Source organism: Artibeus jamaicensis, unplaced genomic scaffold (assembly GCF_021234435.1).
Source record: "Artibeus jamaicensis isolate MK-2021 breed Jamaican fruit bat unplaced genomic scaffold, CSHL_Jam_final contig_769, whole genome shotgun sequence".
NCBI classification, from domain to species: Eukaryota; Metazoa; Chordata; class Mammalia; order Chiroptera; family Phyllostomidae; genus Artibeus; species Artibeus jamaicensis.
The window spans coordinates 431321-455261 of NW_026521961.1; the positions used below are offsets into that span (position 1 = coordinate 431321).

Consider the following 23941-nt stretch of genomic DNA (forward strand, 5'->3'; position numbering starts at 1 on the left):
ATGGAACATTGCCATCAACATGGTGTTTGCCCCTCTTTTCCCTGAATGTTCACTTGTTGCTGATTGCCTTCTTTCTGGCCTCATGCACCCACCCCCAGAAGTGGCCAGACTAGCACAAACAGGAACTGTACTTTCTGGTAAGCAGGTTTGCCTTTTGTTGGTCAGCTCTGGGTTTCCCCAAGGCACTGATGGGGAGCCTTTTTGGAAAATAAAAAAAGGCCCCTACATGTGCACTAGAGAAATGTCACCTTCTGCTTTGCAAAGGGTGTGCCTACCACGGTGAGAGGCCCAAGTGCTACAGAGCTTGCTCAGAATGGGAGTCCCTAGAGAGGCTTGTCATGTGCCAGAGGTCAGATGTTCCAATTCTGCTTGGTTTGTGCTAAGCTACACAGATATGGTGACTGAGGGAAGGGCAAGAAGGTGTGAGGGGAGAGCGTTACTTGACTCTCTACAGCAGCTTTCAGGACTCTCCGAAAAATAAGGTGCCTCCCAACTCCAAGTGGCAGGGGTTGCCTGAAACTCACTTCATGCCTGATATTCACCGGCTCACAGCAGAGGGACCCATTCTCTGCTTTGTCTGAGCCACTTCCTGCCACCCTTCACCTCCTAGGAGTACAGAGGTGTGAGTCCTGATGGAGCAGGTTGAGAGAAAAGGCTCACGCAAATGAGAGGCTGAGGTCTTGAACCAGTGACCAGGCAGGCCTGGCTAAGGTTCAGATTTGATTCCGGTTCTCTGGAATACCTTGGGGAAGTACCAGAGGAGGCAACCCACACATGTGGGGAACTTCTCCAGACTGGCATGAAAGAAACTCCCTAGAAGGGACAAGCAGTGCTGGATGGCACCCTGTTTAGTGGCCCAGTGATGTGGCCAGAGGCAGTCTCCCTGACAGTCTTCCTGGGTGGCGGTTTATGTTTCTAGGAAGGCCCCTTCTAGTTCCAAAGGCCTTTCATGTAGATAATGAAACAACTTCCTGACAGCCAGCTATCATTGAGCACTCGTGTGACAGGAACTGGCATTGAGACTTTCTTGAAATCCTGACCTTGTGATGATCTTGTATGATAAGTTTTAATATTACCCCCATTTTTCATATTATAGAGAACTGGAGCATTACTCAGTCTCAGGGCTAGAAAGTGGCTAAATGAGGGTTGGAATCTAAGCAGTGAGACTCAGGTTTGCCTGTAAGTTAACACTCATTTTAAAATGCCAGTGCCACTGGGAAGGCTAAACTAATGAAATGCTAACAATCATGGACATTCCTGTCAAAGTTATTTTCTAAAGATGGGTTTGCATTACATGAGAGACCCCATGTGGAGACTAAGGTGGAAGAGAGGTAGTGGCACAAATGAAAGTCAGTTCTTTCTTTTTTCCACCAGACCCTGCCCATGTGTGTACACTATGGCTGCCATACATACCTGCAACTGGGCATTTTCTATTTAGCCTGGAGAAGCAGACAGAGTCCTGGGATGTCCAGAGTGTCCTGTTTATGTAGAGTGAGGGCATCAGTGCCTAGAACCCTAAGCAGATAGTGTCCTGCCCTTGATGTGCCATTGCTATTCTGATTGAGGAACTCTGATGTCTGGTGAAGTTTTTGCAAAAAGCTCAGGGATTTTATGTTATTGAACTCAAATAATTCAAATTGGGGACATTCATTAAGGACAGAGGCAAGGGAAGCAACAGTTCTCTTGAAGCAACCGTTCTCTTGAAGCAACCAGAGACCAGCAGTACCTTCTTCCAACCTTTGGGGCTAATATACAGGGCTGGGAGATGGTATTTCTAGAACACAGTAAGAGCTGGAATATGTAAGGGTGAATCTTTGAGAAGTGTTGGGAGAGGCCAAGAGGGAGCAAGCTACAAGTGACCCATCCCGTATACTCCTGTCCTGTCTCCCCTACCCAAATGGAAAACTGGCAAGCAGGGGAGCCTGCAGAATGTGGCCCATGGGGGACAGCAGGGGAATTGCTTACAACAGGCAGCCCTGGCCCTCAGCCATGGGTGTGGCAGACTCAGTAATAGGATGGAGGAAGCACCACCAGCTTCCAAGTATCTGAGTGTCAACAAGCTGATACTGAAAATTGGTCTGAGTTGGGACCCTGGGTCTTAATGTGTTGCCCAGAAGTGTGCTGTCTGAAGCTTGGCCATTGAGTCACTGCTTTCATGTTTAGAAAGCACTCTAGAAGCATCCCTTCCTGCCAGTGCACCTCCACTGATCTGTGCTTACCTGTGGCCCGTTTGGAGAAATGACACTCTCCAGAGGAAGGCCATCAGGGTCTAAGTGGCATCTGAGCATCTGCTAAGCACTGTGCCCTCATGACAAGACCTTCAGTTATGACAAGCAGGCAAGGATAGTGTCCAGTGCTTCAGTTGTTCCCCAGTGCCCACAGCTGACCATGAAAGCCACTCATGAGACCCTTCCCAGCGAGCAGCTTGCTAAAGAGAAAGGGAAGAAGAAAAAGGGAAGAGAAAGGGAAAATGGGGCAGGGCAGCCCTGTCCTCAAAGACTTTTAAATTGGGAAGAGAAGGCCTCTTTCCCTATTTGCTCAGAATATTTAGGAATATTCTGAGCATAGACACTTGCTTGTATGGAGAATACGCTGGCTGAAGATGGAGATCTTGAAAGAATGGTCAAGGGCATTCTGGACAGAGGGTGACATGCAAGTAAAGGTATAGATGGGAGTGAATGCAGTGGACTTGGGAGCTGCCCTTGGACCTGCATGAAGGCAGGTGACTGTGAGAAGCTAGAGGTTGCAAAGTAGAAGGTACTGGATTATAAGGACTGAGGGATGTCCTTAGCCTATAAACTGTGGGCAGCCATGGAGGACCTTAGATTTGATTTGGGCCCATGCAGGATGGACTGAGGGCCAGAAGGAAGAGCAGTTTGGAGATGAGGGAAGCAGGTGTCATAGCCTGACTGGATCCCCTGTGGGACATCTCTAAGGGCAAATCTACCAAGTGAGGTGACTGACATAGTTAGATAGTTGCCACCTTAAAGTAGTGACAAGTAATGCTGGTTTGCATTCTCTGAAAGCAGAAGTTAGCAGAGTTAGGGGTACAAAGGGTTATTGGCAGGTAGCACCTACAACAGGAGTGGGGAGAGACTGATGGGGCAGAGGGCCAACAGGCCACAAAGCAGCACCACCTTCTGTCAGCCTTAGGAGCCCAGAGGAGTGGCTTAGGATGGACACTCTGTGTCCCTAAAGCGAGTTCTCAGTCAGGGGTCCTTACCAGGTTTCGCAGGGTAGGGCAGCTGGCTGCGCTCTTGAATACCTGATGCTGACTTGAGCTCTTGAAGAGATACTTCTCCACAAAGTCTTATACGGTAGGAATTCCCAAAACATCTGACCCAAACTTCAGGGCTCCACCGTATGCCTTTCAGTGTGGTTTGGTCACTGGGTGTCTCTGCAACTTGATGCCCTCCCTCCCCCTCCCCCTTGAGGAAGCATGAAACAGCACCAGGAATTAGGGAGTTCTATCTGTCCCTTCTCAGCAGGCATTGAGATTGGAGCAGAACCCTCTACTCCCAGTATATGAGATGTAGAACCTTTATAAGAACAAATTTTAATAAATAACTAAAAGTTGGTCTATTTTTTATTAGGCCCAATAGCCAGCAATCCTAAAAAGCCAGTCATAAAATACACCTCCCTGTAAAAATTCTTTTGTTGATCTAAGTTCAAAGTCTAAACAATGGCTGTGTCTACATAGAGTTTTAATGATAAACTTCAACTTTTCCTGTTACGTCTCCTTTAATTAACAATGTATTCTATACAGAACTGAATGTGAAGAACTCCCAGTTAACAGGCAGGATGGCACATAGGGAATTAGCTAGCCTTTTTTTCCTCCCAGTAAATTCAGAATGATTTGGAATCTGAGCTCCACGGGGGCAGTTTTATCTCTAATTCCTGTGATGTTACATTTTGAGACTTGCAGAGTAAATTTGAAATAACATAGTCAGGTATTTCAATCTGGCATTCTATATGGCCCCTGATATGTTTTCTTGTCTTTAAGATGTTTTGACAGAAGGGATACTTGAAAGCCACTGGAATTGGTCCCAAAGAAATATAGACTTGCTATTTGTGGAATTGATGTAAAATGAGATTTTTATAAATCTCTCCTAATTTTGTCCTTTTGTTTCACACTTTTCCTAACTCTTTCTTTGTGTATCTGTTGCTTAACATGAAAGAAATTTTTCAAAATTCAAATAAAGTAGAAGTCATCTATATTAATGATGAATGATGGAAGATTGACAAATCTGACATTAAGAGAAGTTTAGTTTTGACAAAATCACAAATTTGCAGATGTTCAAGCTCAGAAACAAGTGGTAATTATTCATTAATATGACAGACCAACATGGAGGTATATGTTTTTCCTCATTTTCTCAAAATACTCATTATTGTAATAAAAATATTAGTAAGTTTTTCCTTTCTTTATTGTTATATTTTATTTTTTGTTCTTATAAACATGATAAATAGAAAACTTCATAAAAGAACATTTTTAAGCAGGCATTTCTTTCTCTTTCTTTTTTATTGTTGTTCAAGTACAATTGTCTTCATCCCCCGCCCCATGACACCCACCCCAGCCATTGTTATTCCTTGTTTCACTCCATAACTATTACTGATTGTCATTTAGGTGACCTGGCTTTCAGATACAGTAAGTACACCCCTGTGTTTATAAGGTCCCACATGAAAAACAAAAAAACTTTTATGTACTTCACTTTCTTTCTATATTAATACCCTTTTCTACTTCTGCCAAAATGGAGGCATAGGTGGAGACACTGTGCTTTCTCACACAACCAAGTTTAGAGACAACTAAATATTAGCAATAGAAAACACAGCCAGAACACAGAAAATTAAATTTTTTGGAAGTCTAATAACAACAAATGCTTCAGCCTGACCGGTAAGAGGGGTGAAACCAGCAGCTGGCGGAGCAGGTTTGCACAAGAAAACTCGGTCAGATGGACTCAGGTGCGCAGATCCCAGGTGTGGGGTTGCAAAGGGGGGACCCAGTGAATGACCCATTGACTGACCCAGTGAGCGACCCACGGATCCTGCAAGGGCGCTGGGAGGCGCGTTGACTGTGGTGCCACATTCCTGCGCAGATAGACCGGCGAGGGAGTGGGCAGTGAGACGGGACCAGGTGGGCACCAGCGGGCCCCAGCGGCAGGCAGCAGCATAGAGGGCCGCCATTTCCCAGCTCTGACCCCACCCCCACATACAGCATCACAACCCAGCGACCTCACCCTGGTGGCCTTGCCCGACCCCTAAGGCTCCGCTCCTCATACTTAACGGCCTCGAATAGACCAAAAATGGCTCAAGAAGATCTCAAAGCCCCAGAGCCCATAACTCTAAGTGATGAGGAAATAGCAAAACTTTCAGATGCACCGTTCAAAACACTGGTCATCAGGATCCTCACAGAACTGGTTGATTATAGTCACAAATTAGAGGAACATATGAAGGCTAAACTAATTGAAATGAAGGGAATTGCACAGGAAACCAATAGTGATGAAAAGGAAACTGGGTCTCAAATCAAGGGAGTAAACCAGAAGGAAGCAAAAAATGACAGAACAGGAAAATATGAAGAAACAAAAATTCAAAAAAATAAGGAGAGACTTAGGAAACTCCAGGACATCTTTCAACGCTCCAACATCCAAATTATAGGGGTACCAGAGGGGAAAGGAACAGCCACCAGTGGAACCCCACTTATTTGAACAAATAATAAAGGAAAATTTCCCCAATCTGGCAAAGGCAATAAATAGACTTCCAGGAAATCCAGGAAGCTCAGAGAGTCCCAAAGAAGTTGGACCCAAGAAGAAACACACCAAGGCACATCATCATTACATTAGCCAAGATTAAAATGAAGGAGAGAATCCTAGAAGCAGCAAGAGCTAAGGGGACAGTCTCCTACAAAGGAGTTCCCATCAGACTGTCAGCGGATTTCTCAAAAGAGACCCTATAGGCAAGAAAGGGCTGGAAAGAGGTATTCCAAGTGATGAAATCCAAAGACCTACAACCAAGATTGATCTATCCAGCAAAACTTTCATTTAGAATGGAAGGGCAGATAAAGTGCTTCTCAGATAAGATCAAATTCAAGGAGTTCATCATCACCAAGCCCTTATTATATGAAATGTTAAAGGGACTTATCTAAGAAAAAGAAGATAAAAAATATGAACAGTGAAAGGACAGCAAACTCACAGTTATTAACAGCCACATCTAATACAAAAGCAAACTAAAAGGACAGCTAGATCAGGAGTGGAAACATAGAAATGAAGATCTCATGGAGGGTTAGCAACAGGGGAGTGGGAGGAGGAAAAGGGGGAAGAAGGTACAGAACATAAGTAACATAAATGGTAGGTAGAAAATAGATAGGGGGAGAGCAAGAATAGTATGGGAAATACAGAATCTAAAGAACTTGAGATACATGGACATGAACTAAAGGCGGGGAATGGTGGGGGTGGGGGTGCAGGGTGGAGGGGAATGAAGGGGGGGAATAGAACAACTGTAATGGCATAATCAATAAAATAAAAATAAAAAAACACCCTTTTCTTAGAAAATGTTGAGGCCCTGGAATCCCATTTGATTTCACTGTGACCAGTGTCAATGGGTGTACTGTCCTCTACTCTAATTTGGTTTTATCATATCTCCTAAGACTTGGCCCATCCTCTAGAGTCAGAAGTAAAAAGATAATGAAAATAAATAGTCATCTCCAATTATTTTTGAAGATATCTTCTTTATATGTTTCTTTCATTTTTTCTGGTTCTTTCTTCAAAGATTATTGGAGATAACTGTTTATTTTTGAGGATCCGGATAAGAAAGTTGCTTTATTTTTCCTTTGCTGCATTTTCCTCTTATATCCCTTTTATTAAGAAACATTATAAGAAAACCTATACTTTACAAGATATCAGCAGAGGCTGAAGCTTCCCACTTTCTCTTTGTCAAAGAATTCCCAGTTTAAAGTGTGTTTAAAATTGCCAACTCCCTTAGTGCCTCCCAGAGAGTCAGAATTATAGTGATTCTGTGTATATACAATTTATTAAGACTACTTCCTCTATTGCAAAAATCACAATATATTTCTATTTGGTGATGGGACCTAATTAAAAATTTGTGAATCTTTGACACTTTCCAGTCATAAAATATATGCTTCATCTGTGTTGAGAGCCCAAGTGCATGTCCCCAACATAAGACTGTAAGCCTCTACCAGTGGACCTTGGCTACTTGAGGGCAGGGCCTGGAGCACAGTTAGTACTCAAATCCTATTCTGCCAGTAGCTCCTTTCAAATCATCAGTCCTGTGGTTTTTCTTGCTCCTCTCTGCTTCACCTGTTGTCAGAGCCTCCCAGTGGCCTTGCTTTGTTCAGGCTGTCACAGTACCTTTTGGGTCAGCAAGCAGGGGACAGGGACCTCTGAAAGCCCCTAACTACCGTCCTTACCCTCCAGCTTATAACCCGGAACCCTAGGGCACAAAGTCTGTACCTTCCACTCCCAGAACTTCTCTTTTCTTGCAAGTGTGTGTTCTGAGAGCCACCTGTTCTCCATCTTTTTACTTGTGTGTTCAGTGAGATCAGCCAAGCCCATCAAAAGCCTATCTGCTTTCGGAATCTTTCCTACCCAATTTCTAGAAATATGCTCAGAATATTTTTTACCTCCATATACTTAGCACACTGGGAATTGTAGAAATCTGAGCACATTGTGAAATGGGTAGGAGCTCAGAATCTTCCCTATGTGCTGACAACATTTGTTTCTGAGCCTTTCTTAAAAAATAAATAAGACTCAAAACTGTACTTGAAAAATAATTAAATAAAATTTAAAAAAAAACATTGGGAATAAGGAAAAATAATAAATAAATAAGACTCAAATTTTGGGAATCGAATTTTAGCCTCTTAAACTTTCTTTTATCAATAACTATCCCACATGGATCCTAATCTTATTTTATTTTTCTGTTTTTGCTTTAAAAAAACAAACTCATGCTGACACGTTCATTTCCTTTTTCTGTGTTTAAGTCAATCAATTTAAATTGTTGGTGACCTCACATATGCACTCAGCAATGGGCCAGCCCCACATGTCCATCTGTTCCAGAGGATCGGCTGCCTTCGACTGCAGAGGAAAGGCCTGCTCTCGGGTCTTCTGTAAACTGCTTCCACAGCACCAACCAGAGCCCAGCCACACTTTTCTGGCTTTATCTACCTTCTGTGGCTTAGATTTTTAAACTATTATATATTTGTTATAATATCATTGACCTTATTCTTTGTCACCTTTCACTCAAATCCATGCACTTACTATCTGATAGCTTTGTTGTACTTCCTGGATTTCTTCATTCACTGTCTTTCTCATAATTTATGCTCATTTCTCAGAAGAGTTTGATGCTGATTGTTTGCTGTGAAACTAGCTCTGGAAAAAGTTCACCATACCAGTTAAAACAGTTGCTTAAAGCAACTTTTCTTTTAGAGGTATACAACTTCTGGTGCTGAAATCACTCTCTAGAAAAGACATGAGTTAATATTGAATAACCTGTGCAGTGGGCCCTAAGCCTACATGTTGACAGCCAAGTCTCCCATGCATACTCCTATTTCAAATGTGAAGTGCCTCTGGTGTACTACCCTGCAAAACAGTATCCAGTATATACAGTTGCCTTATTTCACATATTTTCTTCAGGTTTCTTGGGAGAAAGGCCAGACTTTCTAGATTTTCTATCCATCAGCTTCTTTCTGAGATTATGAAAATTTGTTCCCCCACCAAATAAAAGAAATTTTACAATGGAATTAAGAAAATGACTTTTACTTGGTTAATTTTATGTTTTATCAAGTGTTTTCCACTTGCTAATAGAGCACTTTCACAGACTTACTCATTTTCCCAACCAACCTATGGAATCATGAGCACCCCCATGCAGCTGCAGAATCAAATCTAGAACTCAGGTCTGACTCTTACTCCAGCACTCTTTGCCCTGCACTGTGTTGGAACCAATGAAAAATGAGCTCTTCATGTGAGCAATCTGCCAAAATAATTTAGAAACAGAGGTTGGGCAACTTCATCCTGACTTAGTTTGTTCTCAGTGGATTACTTTATGAATTAATAAAGTTGAGATAAATAGAAGAGGCTGCCATTACTATGCCATGAGAGCAACGTTTTCAACTGATATGTTTGTTTAGGAAAATTGCTTTCCTTGAAGACTTTGAATCAGAAATCGTCTTTGGGGCACATAGACTTGAATTAGTTTTGTCTGGGATCCACTGCAGAAGTCTGGACAGGCCAGTGAGTGGCATCTAGATTTTGAGCAGATGGAGATGGGGTCTTGTCGGGGAGAGACAATGCTAGAAGAGCTAAGAGAAACCAAGCTAGAAGGACCAAGACAGAGATGCAGAAAGAAACAAGAGGTAAGGCAGAAACTGTACAGGAGAGGGAAAAAGGGAGATGGTCCAAGAACTCAGCAAAGAGGGAGGAAGGGATTTGATGGGGGTAAGGATAGATTGTACAGAAATGAGTTCATAAATGGTAGCAGTGCCCAGGTGTTTCTGGGGATCTGTAGTTGGACAGGTTCAATGCTGAGTTATGGAGTCTAAGAAACACAGTTCTAGATCAATGACAGCTGTTCAGTCCTATACAAAATTATCAGGTATAAGTTAATATACTTTTAATACCACAGAGTTAATCTCCTCCTGCCCAGAGGTAAGAATTGCTTTGTCCCAAAACTTTAAAAAACTGTAACAACAACAACAAAACCCTCAAGTCTATGTAAAAGAATTTTTTTCAAAAAAAAATTTGAGGAGTAGCACAAGAAGCAATGGGGGAAATTGAAGACTAATTATGACAACCATTCCAAAGAGACAATGTGTAAATATTTTAAAAGAGATAAGATGAAAATATTTGTGACTTTGACAGCTAGAATAAACCTTGTCAAGATGTTGAATCAGTGTTGTCCTTCACTTTGGTTTCTGTAAGTTTAAAATTCAATTATTAGAATGCATGAAACCATGATGTTCTTTAGAAATAAATGATACCTTTGTACTTTGGAAAATAGCCTAACAGGTACCACTTAGGTAGCAAGGATTTATTTTGTCTCAGCCATATGCTTCTCAACCTGCTCATGTAGCTTAGGAACTGTCAATATGTGAATACTTTTCAAAGTTACTTCTTAAACTTTTATTTATTTGTTTGTTTGTTTGTTTGTTTGTTTTGCCAAAAAGAAGTAGGCAATGTTTAAGGTAAAAAAAGAGAAAAATCTTTGGATTTTCTCCAGTGATGGCACCTTTTACTTATTTCCATATGTTAGGAGATGCTTACTTTTAAAATATGTATGTTCTCTGAATCCTGAGTTCTGCTCAGCAAAATGTCATGGTACAATTATGATGTGTGCATTTTGCAGAATATGTGTGAGACAAATATTGTTGTAATGATGATCTTCCAATGTCCATTGTCCGAGATGACTGGCAAAAAGCAACACTCTGCATGACATTTTCAAGGACTCTGGTGGGATTTATTTAATCAGGTAAATCAGCTCTCTTCTTGCCCTCAGCACCCAGTTTGCAGGTTGGGGCCCATCAGAATTTCTTATTATTTCAGTTATTTTCCTGAAATATTGGTAGCATTGTTGGGTGCATCGCCTTATGGGCTGCCTTCATGCTAAGGTCCAGTGTGATTTCTTCAGTCCTCAGTTTACTGGGCCTTAAAACAAGGGCAGAATTTCTTAGAATTTGAGTGTTGTATAGCGTATCAGCTGCTAGTCATTTAAGAACCTTTTTTAGTGTGTAGCCTTAGGGGGAAATTTAATTATTAAAATCATCTGTTCCATGTCCCCACAGTTTCTAGATAAAATGTGTGCATGTGTGGAGGTGGGGAGGATAAATTTATTATTGACACACCCCTTCGCCCAAAACTTTACCAGATTGAGGTCTTGGGATAACTTACCCCAAAACCCCAGTTTCTAACCAACTTCTCCCTTTTCTTAGCTGCATCAGAGCTGAAGATTCTAGAAATTTTGAGTGCTGCCTCACTTTGGGTTGTGTATTTAGCCATATTAGTTTTTCTTACTTACCCCAAGAAGGCTCCTTCACCCCACTTACTAACATGTCCAACAGGCCATGAACCCCTGAAAATTACTAGGCCTCTAAGAGTAAATATAGTAAATATTTCTATTAACAGCAGCTGAACATTTCCCAAGAAGCTATGTGCTCAATAAGAGAGTCCCCAGAATTTCTTTGAATAGTCACGACAGCTGTTATTTAATACACACCAAAGGAAAGTTTTGTTTTTTTTTGTTTGTTTTACTATGGTGGAGGTTTGAGTGGACAATGAAGAATTATGAGTGGTTTAAGACCTTTTACCTGTCACATATCTGACTTGTCACGCTAGGCATGCTTCATTATGAAAGTGAAGTATTTTATATACTAACACAAAGCATAGAGTGTCTTACACAACAGTGCTCAGCCTGTCTCCTTCCTGGCCATGTTGAACATGAGTGCCCATGCATGCATGTTATTTTCCATAGAGAGACATATGCTACAAGCAATTAAACAGCCCAGGGAGTTGTATCAGGTGCTAACAGACATGCAGCTGTCTGGCCAGCAAAAAAAATATTGTGGGCTTGTGCTAACGGTCATTTGGTTGACAGAACATGGGGAATTTGATCTCTGATTTTAGGAGACTACTTCCTGTAGTTAAAAGAAATCACTGGGATTAGGCTTGCCTCCCATTTTGATTACCTGCTTCTGCAATACATTTTACCATTCTATTTTTATGTGCTTTTAAAAACAAATACTTTATTGAGGTCAAATTTACATACCATACAATTCACTCATCTAAACTGTAGAATTCAGTGGTTTTTAGGGCACCTACCCAGTCATGAAAGCTATCACCATACCCCAGATTCAGAACATTTTCATCACCCCAGTAAGATTCCTCACGCCTATTCTCAGTTCATCCTTATTCCTAAGCCAACACTGACAACCATTGATCTACTTTCTGTCTCTACAGAGTTACTTTTGCAGGACATTTCATATAAACGGGATCATATAGCATGTAATCTTTTGTGTCTGGCCTCCTTCACCTAGCATAAAGTTTTTGAGATTGATACATGGTATAGCATGTATTGATGTTTCTTCCCCTTTCATTGAATGGCCTGGCTTGTTTTTCACTGGCTTTAAAGGCTGATTGGTAGTAGGCTAGACCAGTGGTTCTCTACTTGGGCTGCTCTGTAGGTTGACTGGAGGTATTTAGGATTGTCACAAGTGCAGTGGCACATGCTACTGGCATCTGGGAGATAGAAGCCAGTGATGCTGCTAAACATTGTACAATGCACAGGACGGCCCCACAACACAAAACTATGTGGCCCAAACGTCACTGGTGCTGAAATTGAGACTCCCTGGGTTAGACTTTACTGAATTTCTACATGTCTTTGGGATACTTATTTAAAATGAAATGTTGCATGATGAAAATCTTCCCTTTGATTGTAATACATTTTATTGCATTGAGGTTCTATTTGTCTAATTTTATGTATGTTTAAAATGTAAACTCACTTATGAAAATGATCATTTGCTTAACACTTGGGAAAATTCTGGAATTTCCTAAAATATTTAGCAATTTGCACTGTCTGCCCAAAAAAATGTGAGGGAAAAAGAGTATATAATTCTTCTTTCCTGGTTTATATCTCAATACAACCTGGTTTTGAAAATTTAGCAACAGAAAAGTAGCAAAAGATGGTGGATTGTACAGATTACATTTCCAGAAAGCTACAGGAACCATTGCAAGTCTTATAACAAAGGCATTTAATAAAGTACATTAAGTTGATTTAGCAACAAATTACATCATAATTTTTTTGGCTTGAGGACCAATGTTGTACACTCTGGTTATATTTTGCCAGTTCAGCTCCAGAATTTTGAATCTACTGTTTTTCTTAACATTAGTGAATGAAGTTTACATGGGGACAGAGGTTAAAAGAAAACTGAAAACTAAACTAAAAAAGTTCTTATCACCTAGATTTTGGTGGAGCATTAAACTCCTCTCAGGCTGACCCAGGCAGGTGTGGTTCAGTTGGTTGAAGCATCATTCCATAAACCCAAAGGCTACAGGTTCAATTTCCCATCAGGGCACATGCCTAGGCTGTGGGTTCTGTTCACATCTGGGGCACGTGCAAGAGGCAATGAATTGATGTTTCTCTCCCTCCTTCTCTTCCTCCCTTCTCCTCTCTCTAAAATCAATAAACGTCCTCAAGTGAGGGTTTAAAGAAACTCTTCGTGGGTTGAATAAGAAGAAATTAGCTAGAATTAAAATATTTTGTTTTATCTGAGACCAGAGACTGTGCTGATTGAGATGCCAAGAGGTAAAAGTCCACCTCTTAGTTCTTCCAAGCTTTCTTTTGTGATGAATTAGAGACAAAATACTGTGTCTGTTTGAAGGTTAATAATAACTAGGAAGAGACTGATGTAATGTGAGTCAGTAAACCATACTTGGCAGAGGGTACCTTTGTAGATTTGACAAATGGTGGCATTTCAGCTGCCCCGGGCAACTTCTCCTCACTCTGATCAATATTCTGTTCCAGTGGGCAGCTCTGCCTCAGCTTCAAAACTCAGGCAATAATGAAGAAAGACAAAGAGTTGGAGGATGTGGAATAGGTGTGCTGGTTGGGAGGAGACAGGGCAAACTGGTGTCTTTTGGTGGCTATTCTGAATTTAAATATCCTCTATCACCCATGAGTTTTATTAGCCTATCACTTCCTGTCTATACTAATAATAAAGCATATCAAAACTACACAGTGGAAATAAACTGAAGGCAAAAGACACACACACACTTGTGCACCCATACAACATGCATACATGGCACATGAGCACAGTACAGACATGCATGCCTGTGCATTCCATCCCATGTTTGTGTATAGACATGTACACATGGCACATGTGTGTGTACCCACAGATGCACATGCATGAACATATCATGCATTCAATACATGCATATGCATACCCATATGCACAGACACTCATGCATACACATATTCCACAGAATTACCACAGGCATTTTGTACACATTTATTCATCACTGACAGATAAATATGTTTCTGTGTTACAGTTGAGGACACATGCTTAGAGAGATTAAATAATTTGCTCAGTGCAAATGATTAATACCAGCTGGATGTATGTAGTATTCAGCCTGGACTAAAACCAAGTATTCTCTAAATCCAAATTTCATAAGGAAAAGCAGTGCAAAAGACAGTCTTGCATTAAAAAAGCTTTAATTTCAACAACAAAAAATCAGTGCTTGTAGGGGTAGGAGACAGGGAGAGATGAATGGGCAGAGCACAGAAGCAGTGAAAATACTTCATATATTATAATGATGGATATATGTCATTATATACTTTTCCAAATCCAGAGAATGTACACCACCAAGAATGAACACTACGTAAACTATGGACTTGGGGTGATGATGTATCAGTATAGGTTCTGATGTAACAACTGTACCTCTCAGGTGGGGGTTGCTGACAGTGGGGAAGGCTGTGTGTGAGTGCTGGGGGCAGGGACCAGGAGCTATATGGGAAATCTCTGGATCTTCCTCTTAATATTCATTGTGAGCCTAAAACAAAACATATAGAAACTCCACACATCAGTGTTCCAGCTCAGTCATTCCAATCATTCAGAAAAGTTTCAGCTTGGTCCATCAAATGCTGTACCTGAATTTGTCTATACCAAATCATTGTCCATCTGTTTCTCTCTCTTAAAATGAAAGTAGCTTTTTTTCTAGAGATAAAAATGACATTTTCTAATTACTGAAATAGTATATAGGTATATGAAATATTTTTAAAAAGTAAAAATTACCTTCATCTCTTCACTTCAAAATCAGCAATATTTTTGAATTTATTTAATTATTGCTCAAGTACACTTTTCTCAATAACAGCAAATGAAATTGAAGCAGTAATCAAAAAACTCCCGAAGCACAAAAGCCCTGGACCAGATGGTTTCACAGGAGAATTCTACAAAGCATTTAAGGAAGAGCTAACCCATATTCTTCACAGACTATTCCAAAAAATCCAAAAGGATGGAAAACTCCCAAACTCTTTTTATGAAGCCAGAATCATCCTAATTCCAAAACCAGATAAAGATACAACAAAGAAAGAAAACTTCAGGCCGATATCACTGAAGAACATAGATGCTAAAATCCTCAACAAAATATTGGCAAACTGCATCCAACAATACATTAAAAATATCATCCACCATGACCAAGTGGGATTCATCCCAGGCATGCAAGGATGGTTCAGTATTCACAAATCAGTAAATGTAATACATCATATTACATTTACTGATTTGCGAATATTGAAGCGAAGACAAAAATCACATGATCATATCAATAGATGCAGAAAAAGTTTTTGATAAGGTACAACACCCATTTATGATAAAAATACTCAGCAAAGTGGGAATAGAGGGAGCATTCCTCAACATAATAAAGGCCATATATGAGAGACCTACAGCCAAATCATACTCAATGGGCAAAAACTAAAATCTTTTCCACTAAGATTTGGAAAATCAGCAATCTTAACATCTACTGAATATTGATCCTGCTATCTAGGCAGATTAAATAGATGATACATAGATGATTAATAGATGATTGACAAGAGGTTTATATAAATGATATTATAGTATAGATTCTGTCATATAGCATGCTTTTCTATTCAACAGTTTGGGTTGACATTCCCTGTCAATACATCTAATTTTATATCATCATTATAAAAGTAAAATTGATTCATACAACAGAGCTGAACAGTAGGTTGTGGTTTGGCATTTCTCTCTCTCTCTCTTCCCTCCCCCCATAGGTAATTAAAAGAAGGACATGTAAATGAAGGCCTCCTCCTCACTCTCAACTAAAAAATAAAAACTATTCTGGGGATAAGTATTTTGAGTTTTAGTGGTGTGAGATGTTAGAAAGAAAGGAAGTGTTTTGAGAATTATCTTCATGTTCATCTCTCCTCAGAACTGATTGATGGATGAACTCCCAGAATCTAACAGAGGAGCAGTGTGTTGTTTGTCATCATTACTTTTCCCCTTAAGAATGTATCCGTTCTTCCATTAGGATGGCACTCTGTCCCCTTAGGGAAAGTGCCATCAATGAAGACCTAAGAAATATCTGGGAGCAGGAGACTTATTTAGTTCAGTAGGAAATGGTTATCTTTTATGATTCACCCCAAAACCTGCATTCCCTGGACAGAGTTGGGCAGTGTCTTGACTGGCATCCCAGCTCCTAGTACCTCCCTCTGCTTTTCAAGCCTGACTTCTGTGATCTCTTTCTCACTCTTAAGTCTTCTTTGGACTTAAAAATGGAGACATTTTATTTTGTAAATAAAAAGATTTCAATTACTATTATTTTTTAAATACACTCAGGAAATAATTATTCTGTAATCTTTTGAGACACACAATAACCTGCCGTGCAACCAGTGGGGAAACTGGTGATGTTAATTCTAAAGGGTGAAATACCATGAAGCTGTCCAAAGTGAAAGCCTCTGCCTTCTGCACCAAGGGCACATGCTCTTTGTGTTTATATACCATGTCTTTTACCAGAGAACACAAAGAATTTGCACAAGAGTTTATTTTAACACTCATTATCATAAGGAAGAAGAGGTACTTCCTTATGTGAAAAATACTTGGTCCTGCAAGGAAAGTCAACTTATTTCATTTTAACTCCATCACAAAAAAAAACAGGATGATCACTTAAGAAGTGGGCACCAACCACCTCACCTTCCCAGACCACTGGCCTAGAGTTTTAACTAACCTCATGTCTTTCAGCATCAGGTTAATATTGACATTTTCACTTTCAGACTGTTGGGAAACTTGCACGGGGTCACATAGTTACAAAGGGTGCAGCCAGGACTCAAACTGAACATGGCAGGCCTTGCAGGCATGTTCTTGACCTTATTCCACATTGTGTGAGAGCACAGACACCATGGGGGCTAGGGCAGAAATGCCCCCCACATGTTCCTGCTCTGTCCTTGGGACCAACAGGAATCCAGACTACAGATCCTGCACTTCCGGGGACAGTGACTTGTACTCTGTGGTCAGGACTGCATGGTAGCTTCAGGAGAAGCACTCCACTAGCCCTTGGTGAGTTCTCATGTAACTCCTTCCCCCCACCCCTGCCCCCCGCCATTATTTCTATCCCTCAAGGGGAGTTGAGGAGAAAGAGTTCTGGATTCTGAACTGGATTCTGTTCTGGATTCTGGACTGGAGCTGAAGAACAGGGCTCTCAGGCACCTGGAGTCCTAAGCTTTTTAAAAAATGAAATACAGCCCTGGCTGGTGTGGCTCAGTGGATTGAGCACAGGCCTGCAAACCAGATCATCACCAGTGTGATTCCCAGTCAGGACACATACCTGGGTTTCAGGCCAAGTCATGTCCCCAGTGGGGGGCATGCAATAGGCAACCACACATTAATGTTTCTCTCCCCGTCTTTCTCTCTCCCTTCTCCTGTGTCTAAAATAGATAAATAAAATATTTTTTAAATAATGAAATACAAAGTATATAAAATACAATATAGCAAATATCCAGGTTCCTACTATAAGAACTGATAGTTTACTTTTTCTGTTAAAGATACAAAAACATTATAGCCCAAGCCAATGTGGTTCAGTTGACTGGGTGTCGTCCCACAAACTGAAAGGTCACAGGTTTGACCAGGTACATGCCTGTGCTATGGGTTCGGTCCCCAGTTGAGACATGTATGAAAGGCAACTGATCAACATTTCTCTCTTTCAGTGAGGTTTCTCTCTCTCTTTCTCCCTCCCTTCCCCTCTCTAAAAGTCAATAAGCATGTCCTTGGGTGAGGATTTTTTAAAAAGATATAAAACATTACAAATATAATTTTAATGATCTTTTAAAAACAAGCAAAAATAGCATGTATTGTTTATAGATGCACATATAAAGGCTACAAATAGGTAGGAGGATTATGGGCCAAAATCACCATCTTGGTGGCCTCTGGGGAAAGAGTGAAATAAGAGACTGCAGTCACATTCATACAGATTGTGTGGCACTCTCCTACTGCTTAGGACAATGACAGTCCCTTGGAAACCACAAGGTTTGTGGGAAATTTTCTGGAAGTTTGGCATTTGTTACAATCCTTTGGATCTCGGGGCAGGGGAGGAGCAGTGGTGTGGGCTGTGTGGCCCACGGACAACAGGATGTGTGTGAAACAGTTCGGCAGAGGCTGATGGCCTTAAACACATGTCCTTCTCAAATGCTTTTAGGGATCCAGCTTCCTCCTGGGACATTTTGCTGTCCCCTCAGTACATCATGTGCCCTAGGGCTTTCTTGCTTCTTCATATGCTGACCACTAAGTTTGTCCTGCTCTCCTCTCACAGGAAGAGCCTGTCTCCTAGGAAGATTGCTCAGCTCCCTCTCTTCCAGGACTGAGCTCCTCATCTGAACCCTCCCTGCTTCCCTCAGACACATTCTACCTACAAAATTCTTCTTGTACAACACATATTACACTGTATCATGCATTGTGTGTGCCTTATGTGTGCATGTGCATGAGTACGTGAGAGTTCCTTAAAGCCAAGGATGGTGTTTTACTCACCTCAGCACCTCCAGCTTTCAACATGCCACCTGGTGTGAGTGTTATCAAATGAACTATTCATCTAGAGAATGTGGGATTTGGGTGATTCCAAGCCTCTGTATTTTTACACAATGCTTCTCCATTGACAGGCCCTGGAGCCCACCCCTGCCCAACAGCCTAAGTTTAAAGTCAGTCCTGCTAGGTGGGAGAGCATGACTATCTCAGGCATGCTAGTTCTCTGAATTATGTTTGTTTAATCCTTTATCTCCCCTATCTGTGGAGCCAGTAAAGAAGTGCTCAGAAAAGGTATGAGGACATCAAAATGTCACAAGAGCCAACCTGATGGAGGTCCCAATGGCAAAAGCTGAAATAAATTGAGCAAAAAAAAAAAATGGCAACAGAGAGTCGTCTTTGCTGAAGGTTACATTGAGCTGCATGTGACTTCACCACACATTAATGTTTCTCTCCCTATTTTTAGGAGTTAGCAATGTGGCAGAAGAAATCAAGACCAAAACTCAGAACTACCAGACTGCCCTTCTGACAGCCACTTCCCCAGCCAGAACAAGACCAGAAACTGTTGGCAGAACTTGAACTTGCACCCTGTAAGAAGGCAATGACCATTATCAGGGGTGATGTCTCCATGTGCAACAGGTACCGGCATGTGCGCAAAGACCTTCTGCCCCATGTGATAGGTGTCAGCCTGGGATGACTGCCGGCAGAAGGCTCATTTCCTGGAAAGATCTGAAGGGCCTCCACCCCACCTCTCCTCTGTCCTCCATCCTCTTAGGGAGGTAAAGGGACTTGGGCACATCCCACCATGGGACCCTGGATCATGATTTAATCATATTAAATACTTTGAAAAGTGAAAAAAAATAAATGATTCTATTGAATTCTGGTACACAAAATGAAAGACCATGCATTCATATTGATGTAAAAAATGCAAACCCAGTGAGATAAAGGAATTCATCAGTCTTGCTCCCTACTCACTACTATTTCTCCCTAAGGTCAAACTTAGAACATGACACATAATACATGTTTAATAAATAAAGCCGAATGAAGGATTTGTATTATTATCACCACTTAACAGATGAGGGAATGAAGGCTGCAAGGTTAAACTATGGCTTAAGCAAGTACAGGTAGTAATAGGCAGAGCTGGGTGTCTGTCTTTAAACTAAGCTCTTTTTTACTGTCATCTCTCAAAAGTAAAGCCAAGAACTCAATCAGATTCGTAATTGTTATCTCTCAAAGTGAGCTGAGAGCCAGGACTGACACTTAACAACTTTGTAAGTTCCTAAAACGTTGGTTTTTCATTGTAAGGTATTTTTAAAAACATAATTTACATTTTAGTATGTCACATTTCAACAATCTTTGAGAACCCAAACAGTGAATGTACTTGGTTTAATGACAAAATAATAGCAAATAGAGATATTTTTTGGCCTATCATGTCATTCAGACTTTATTTTTGAAAACTTCAGATAGTCAGAATGTTTTCCCAGTACTACAAATAACTGAATAAATGTTTAAAGTACTTTATTTTAGATCAATTTAATGACAATATTTTGCAGCAGTTCCAATACTTCATACCTTGTTGTTCAGAGTCAGCTTTACTCCAACTGCATATACATCTTCAGTCTTCAACTGAGAAGCTTACTACCTGCCTCTCAATTATTGGTTTATAAATGTGGTACGTGAGTGCCAGTGAACTTTTCAAAATTCATGTCAGTATTGTACATTAAATGCCAAGCTTAATGATGAAATAAATAGTTACTGAGATGTTCTATGACAGCAATTTTCAAACTTTTTCATCTCATGGAATACATAAACTACTAAAATTCTGTGGCACATCAAAAATGATTTTTGCTGATTTGATAAAAAATAAGTATTATTTTGATTCATTCATACCAAATGGCTACTGTTGTGTTGGGTATTGCCATTTTTAAATTTGATAGTCTAAGAGAAAAGAAGTCAGTGCTCCTGACTAAAGAGTCAGGTATTGCAAGTCTTAAAAATTCCTTGGCTCACTGGTTGAACATTACTGTTTTATGACATATCCCAGTTTCCTGTCTATTTGAAGTGCATTCAGTTCTGTGGAATGAGTTGTGATCTCTTGGATTATGTTTCTTTAAGAACTATTGTTGGAAAAATGAGGACAGAGATTTGGTTCCTAATTTCAGGCTCCCCGGGCTGGCATAAGCTGGAATTGCTTCAAAGCTACCAATTCCTTCTGTGACCATTTAACCAGAATTCTCTGCTAAGTGATTAGAAGTCACCAAAGGAGAATGGAATGAGCCAATCTCTTCCTGTTCCTCTAAGAACACTCAACAGTCTCCTAAGCTGTGTCAGGTACTATTTGGGTGCTGTGGAAATAGCCATGACCAGACAAGGAAGGCCTCAGCTCTCCTGGGGCCAGTGTCTCCACCAGACACCACCAGGAGGTGGTGATTAAAATGAAATTGAGCTTGTGATTGTGAACTTGTGATTACAAAATGCAGAGGTAGATTGCATGGAGAAGCAGTTGATTTCAGGATAGAATCAGGGAAAATACCAAATGAACCTGAAACTTGTGGGGCTGGAAATAAGGAAGTATTTGAAAATGAAAGGAACATGTCAAGAGGACACAGAGATGACCTGAAGGAGTTCCCCATGGCCAGAACTGGAATAAATTGCTCTACAAAATTCATGGATTGTAATCCATAAATTAAAAGTATTAGAGTCTAATCCTTGGAATAAAATAAATATTCACGAATGCATAGTGATTTAAATAAACAAATAAATAAATGACAGAGAAGGGGCAGCTCACCCTTACAGAAGAATTCAAGTTAAATGCGGAAGGAATAAGGAAAAGCAAAATCACCAACAAGCAAAAAGTATAGTAATAATGGTTGTAGACAAGGTCCACTGATGGATATGTAAATCACTGGGCTAAGCTTTGAGAAGAAACAGGACATTTTCATAGTATCAACTTGTCCCTCCCAAGAAATTGATCAGTTATAAAAGGAAAAATAGTAACTTTACAGTATAAACTCTGCAGCCACCTCAACAAAGTGATTAAAGTAACATCACCAAGAAGAAGTCCTATGGGAAGAGGATGCAGTATCATTTTTGTGGGATTCCTGACAAAATTCATCATCTCAATGTAATCAGAGATGAGAAAATAGTCTGATCCAAATTTTGAGACATTCTACAAAGTAACTATCAAGAAATACCAAGAACATGAAAGACAAAGAAGGAAAAACTGAGAAAACATCAAAAACATAAGGGTTGGAGTAAAGAGATGCTGTTAAGCCCTGGCGGGAGTTGTGTGTCATCTGGAAAACTTAGAGCCAAGGAGTATATGCCTCTGAGGTCTGCAGGGGGAAAATGAAGTGTGAGGGAAAAAGCAACTGGATCTGACCAATGTCAGTGGGCAGTTAGGACCATGCAAACTCAAATTTCTTGTTTTTCTCAACAGCAGGTTTAAAAATTAACCTAGTTTGAAAAATTGCCTTAAATCTCTATTTCATTTTACCTGTCTTTGTGCAGAGCATTAAGTCCTGTGAAAACGATAAAGATGACAAAGAAATAGAAAGAGTGACCCTTAGAACTTATTAAGGGGGTAGGATATTACAAGAGAAATATACAAATTAAAGATTAAAAACATGTCCATCATACATGGATAAAGAAAATGGGGTATATACATGCAATGCAATACAATTCAGCATTTTAAAAAGAAGGAAATCCTGCCATTTTCAACAGCATGAGTGGACCTGGAGGACATCATGCTAAGTGAGGTAAGCCAGATACAGAAAAAAACATGTCTTACTTATACGTAGAATCTAAAATAGTCTAACTCATAGAAGCAAAGAGTAGAATGGTAATTTCCAGGGCCTGGGGTTGGGGAGAAAGAGGAAAGTGATGGTCAAAGGGTACAAAGTTTCAGTTACACAGAATGAAAATTTCCAGATCCACTGTACAATGTGTTGCTTATAGCTAACAATACTGTATTGTATTATTTAAATTTTGCTAAGAGGATGGATAGTATGGTAAGTGTTCTTACCAGAAAATAATAACAATAAAAGGGATGGGAGGGAATTTGGGGAGGTGGTAGATATTTACAGCCCTGATATTGGCCATGGTTTCAGAGATGTACACTCTTCTCCCCAAACTTGAGTTGTGTATGTTAAACATGTACTGCTTTTCCATGTCAATCATACCTCAATAAAATAGATTAAATATTAAATAAATCAATGATTAGTTTATAAAACCATGTCCATAGATATTACATGTATTCTGAGATATAACCTTGTGCTAAGAAAAGGGGCAGCCCATTAAAGGTGAGTGGGACAGACAAGATCAGTTTAGAAAGAGGAAGTTGAAAGCTGTGGTTGAATGGTTGAATTAGGGCTGCAAAGAGAGTATTCTGGGATGAAGAGAGACCTGCCTTTTTCTGCTAAAGAAAGAGCACATGAATCATTAGGAGATGAAAGTATGTATGGTAGAGGTGAAAGGCAGCAAACTGGTTAATTTTTTTTGTTGAAGAAGGCAACGTAGGCTACTGGGCGCAAGATTATGAGGGTAATTGGCACCATGGAGATAAATATCTTTGAAGTATTTGGTCATATAATCAAGGTTGATTCAGGAGCATTGTGAAGCCTGGAGACTGAGTAGGAGGAGAGGGGTTCAGTTAGATTCCCAATGGATCATGAAAGCTCTGAACAAGGGTGCAGCACGTCCCTGAACACCAGACTGAGAAGGGTGCTGTGGAGAAGGGAGATGGTCAGCCCCTGCAGAGGAGCTGAGAGGCCCAGAGGCTCAGAAAAGGAATGAGGCCTTTGGATTTTTGCCAGAAGAATGTCATTGGTGGTTTTAATAAAAGTAGTTCCTCTGGGGTAAAGACCAGAGAACTAGAGCTGTTCAACTGAAAATTTATTGAAGGCAGGAAACATGCTCTAATATATCTTTGTATTTCCCTGAAATACCTAGCCCAGAATATCATCTTTGAATTTTGACAGTAGAGTTCTGTTTCCCTGCAAAGACCTTCAACCCAATCCAGAAAAAGGCACCAATGTGAAAATAAGAGTAATTTACATTAAAGACATATTTAATGGATACATTTTAAAGTAAGAAGGAAGAAAATGGAGGGCTGGCATAGATGAGGGATTGAGTAAAAGTGACAGTCAAGAGATATTGTCATAGTATTTAACATAAATCAACAAGTTGATCTTAATGTATGCTAATTTTCTGTTCTTAGCAGAGATGTTTAATGTATTTGATTGTATTTTATCCCTAAAAATATATGAACAGAAAGAAAGTGGGAATAGGATTAATATATATAAATAATGTGTGACCTCAGCACATTCACTGGGGCTTTCCCTAACTCGTGTGTTTTTCTTAGGTAAGATTGCATCATGCATACAATTTCGCATCCTGCTCTTTTCCCTTAACTCCATAAGAATT

At 40.3% G+C, this 23941-nt stretch overlaps 1 protein-coding gene across 5 annotated transcripts in view; it reads left to right on the plus strand.

Annotated features, from left to right (window-relative positions):
* DUSP22 (dual specificity phosphatase 22) overlaps positions 1-22680 on the plus strand; it is a 96556-nt gene extending 73876 nt beyond the window's left edge. For all 5 annotated transcript variants that reach the window (XM_053672554.1, XM_053672559.1, XM_053672557.1 and 2 more), the window contains one exon: positions 18984-22680. In XM_053672554.1, coding sequence (XP_053528529.1) covers positions 18984-19096 — 113 coding nt within the window. In that variant the 3' untranslated portion in view covers positions 19097-22680. The remainder of the gene's footprint in view (positions 1-18983) is intronic.
* The last annotated feature ends 1261 nt before the right edge of the window (positions 22681-23941 follow it).